The sequence below is a fragment of the Stomoxys calcitrans genome, chromosome 1 (assembly GCF_963082655.1).
Source record: "Stomoxys calcitrans chromosome 1, idStoCalc2.1, whole genome shotgun sequence".
Lineage (NCBI taxonomy): Eukaryota > Metazoa > Arthropoda > Insecta > Diptera > Muscidae > Stomoxys > Stomoxys calcitrans.
The window spans coordinates 191721752-191723763 of NC_081552.1; the positions used below are offsets into that span (position 1 = coordinate 191721752).

General features: G+C 41.0%; 1 protein-coding gene across 1 annotated transcript; it reads right to left on the reverse strand.

Annotated features, from left to right (window-relative positions):
- Positions 1–897: 897 nt before the first annotated feature.
- On the reverse strand, positions 898–1695 carry LOC106089550 (larval/pupal cuticle protein H1C-like). Its single transcript, XM_013255396.2, has one exon. The coding sequence runs from the start codon at positions 1693–1695 to the stop codon at positions 898–900; it is 798 nt and encodes a 265-aa protein (XP_013110850.2).
- Positions 1696–2012: the final 317 nt, after the last annotated feature.

Sequence of the window (2012 nt, forward strand, 5' to 3'; positions counted from 1 at the left end):
ATCGATCCAAACCTTGATATAGCTGCCATACAAACCGATCTCCCGATTTTACTTCTTGAGCCTCTAGAGGTCGTAATCAATATCCGATTTGGCTTAAAACTTCCTTAGTCACGTTTTTTATGACCTCTAACATTGTCCCAAATATGATCTAAATCGGTCTATACCATGATATAGCTCCCTTATAAACCGATCTCCCGATTTTACTTCTTGAGCCCCTAGAGGGCGCATTTGTTATCAGATTTCCTTGAAATTTTGCACAATGGCATCTACTTTAGTCTGCAACATCCAATACAAGTATGGCCCGAATCGATTAATAAGCTCCAATAGCATAGCAATTCCTATTCGTTATCCTTTGTTTGGCTATAAAGAAATACCGGCCAATAGCTCAGATTCATGTCCTCTTAGCTCAGCCTCACAGAAGAAGAAGAACAGAAGAACTTCCAGACTTGGACGAATAATTCTGGCTATACATATGACTACCATACCAATTTCCTAGGCGTTTACGCATGTTCCTTAATCGAATGTTGCATTTGCATCAAATTCCTCGCAGTTTCCATCAACTTTGCTTATCGACTAGAAGAAGCACTCCATAATGGGCGCTGTTTCATCATGCAAACAAAAGCAATGATGTCTCCTTTTCACCTTTTGTAACAATTTTCTCCAAACCCTTATTGACCCCTGTCAATCCTTTCCCATTTCACCCAACAAAACCCACAACATAATGCTCTGACTATAACAAATGTTTATTAGCAAATTAATCTTAAAGCTACATTAGATGAATGAACATTAAATGTAATTCCAATGAGGTGGATGAGAAATTAAATAAAAAATAGCAAAAAAAAAACAGCAAGAAATGGTGAACAAAATTTGGCAAAATACATCAACATTCAAACTCATTTAGTAACCCCAATGGGTGCCGAAGCCATCGAAGCTCATGTGGGAGACCATATGGGCAGGTGAATAGCGCACGGTCTGGCTTGAGCCATATGCTGAGACGCCATGACCATTGTGGCTGTAAGTCGAGGCAGCTGGCCCATGATTATAGGTGGTGGTGGTAGTGCCAGAGGAGGGAGCTTCCTGTTGTTGATAGGTAGCATGGTCATGGTTATGACTATAAGTTGTTCCTGCGTGAGCGGCTTCTTGGTGATACAAAGCAACATTGGGTGCGGAATGAGTGTACATCGAAGGAGCTGAATGTGTGTAAACCGCAGCTGTGGGGGCAGGATGTGTATACGCAGGAGTAGCATGCGTATAGACGGCATTATCAGCTGCTGATTGAGTATAAACCGCAGCAGTGGGAGCTGGAGCAGCATAAACATGATCTGGTTGCTCCTCATGGATTTCAGGCGCATGATAAATGGTCTTTGTCACAGCAGGAGCAGCATATGTCACGGTTTTGGTTACGGCAGGTGCAGCAAAGGACACCGACTTCTGAGGTGTATAGACATTATTGCTGATGCGTGTATCCTCTTTGTGCACACTGGAGTAGGGTGTATGTATGGACTTGGAATATTGAGAGACGGTGCCATCAAATGAACGCACCACATTCTGTTGAGTTTGGGCCACAGCATCCTCCGAGGGATTTGCTACTTTAGTCACATACGTAGGTGTGGCATAATGATGATTGGCCGTTGGGATATAGCCGGCGCTGGCAGCCACCAATAAAGTGGATAGTATGATGAATTTAAAAGCCATATTTTGTGTGTTTTTAAAATAATTTAAAATTGTAAGAAATTATGAGACTATGTTGCTCTTGTTATTACTTTGGCAAAACTGATATTGAATTTCTTAGAAACATTCATTTTTATATGAATTCCCAAAATGTGGTGTTGTATTTTTTTTCTGGATAACCCAAATCGTTCAATTCACTTGTTGCAAATCCACATTAAATCCATTTCAATGTTACATCTATCACGGCTCAGCTCACCTTTTGATCTCCAAGCCAATATTGGACTGCAATTACAAATATTCACTGCGACTCATTTGATTTGTCTCAGTAATGGCTGGTATGT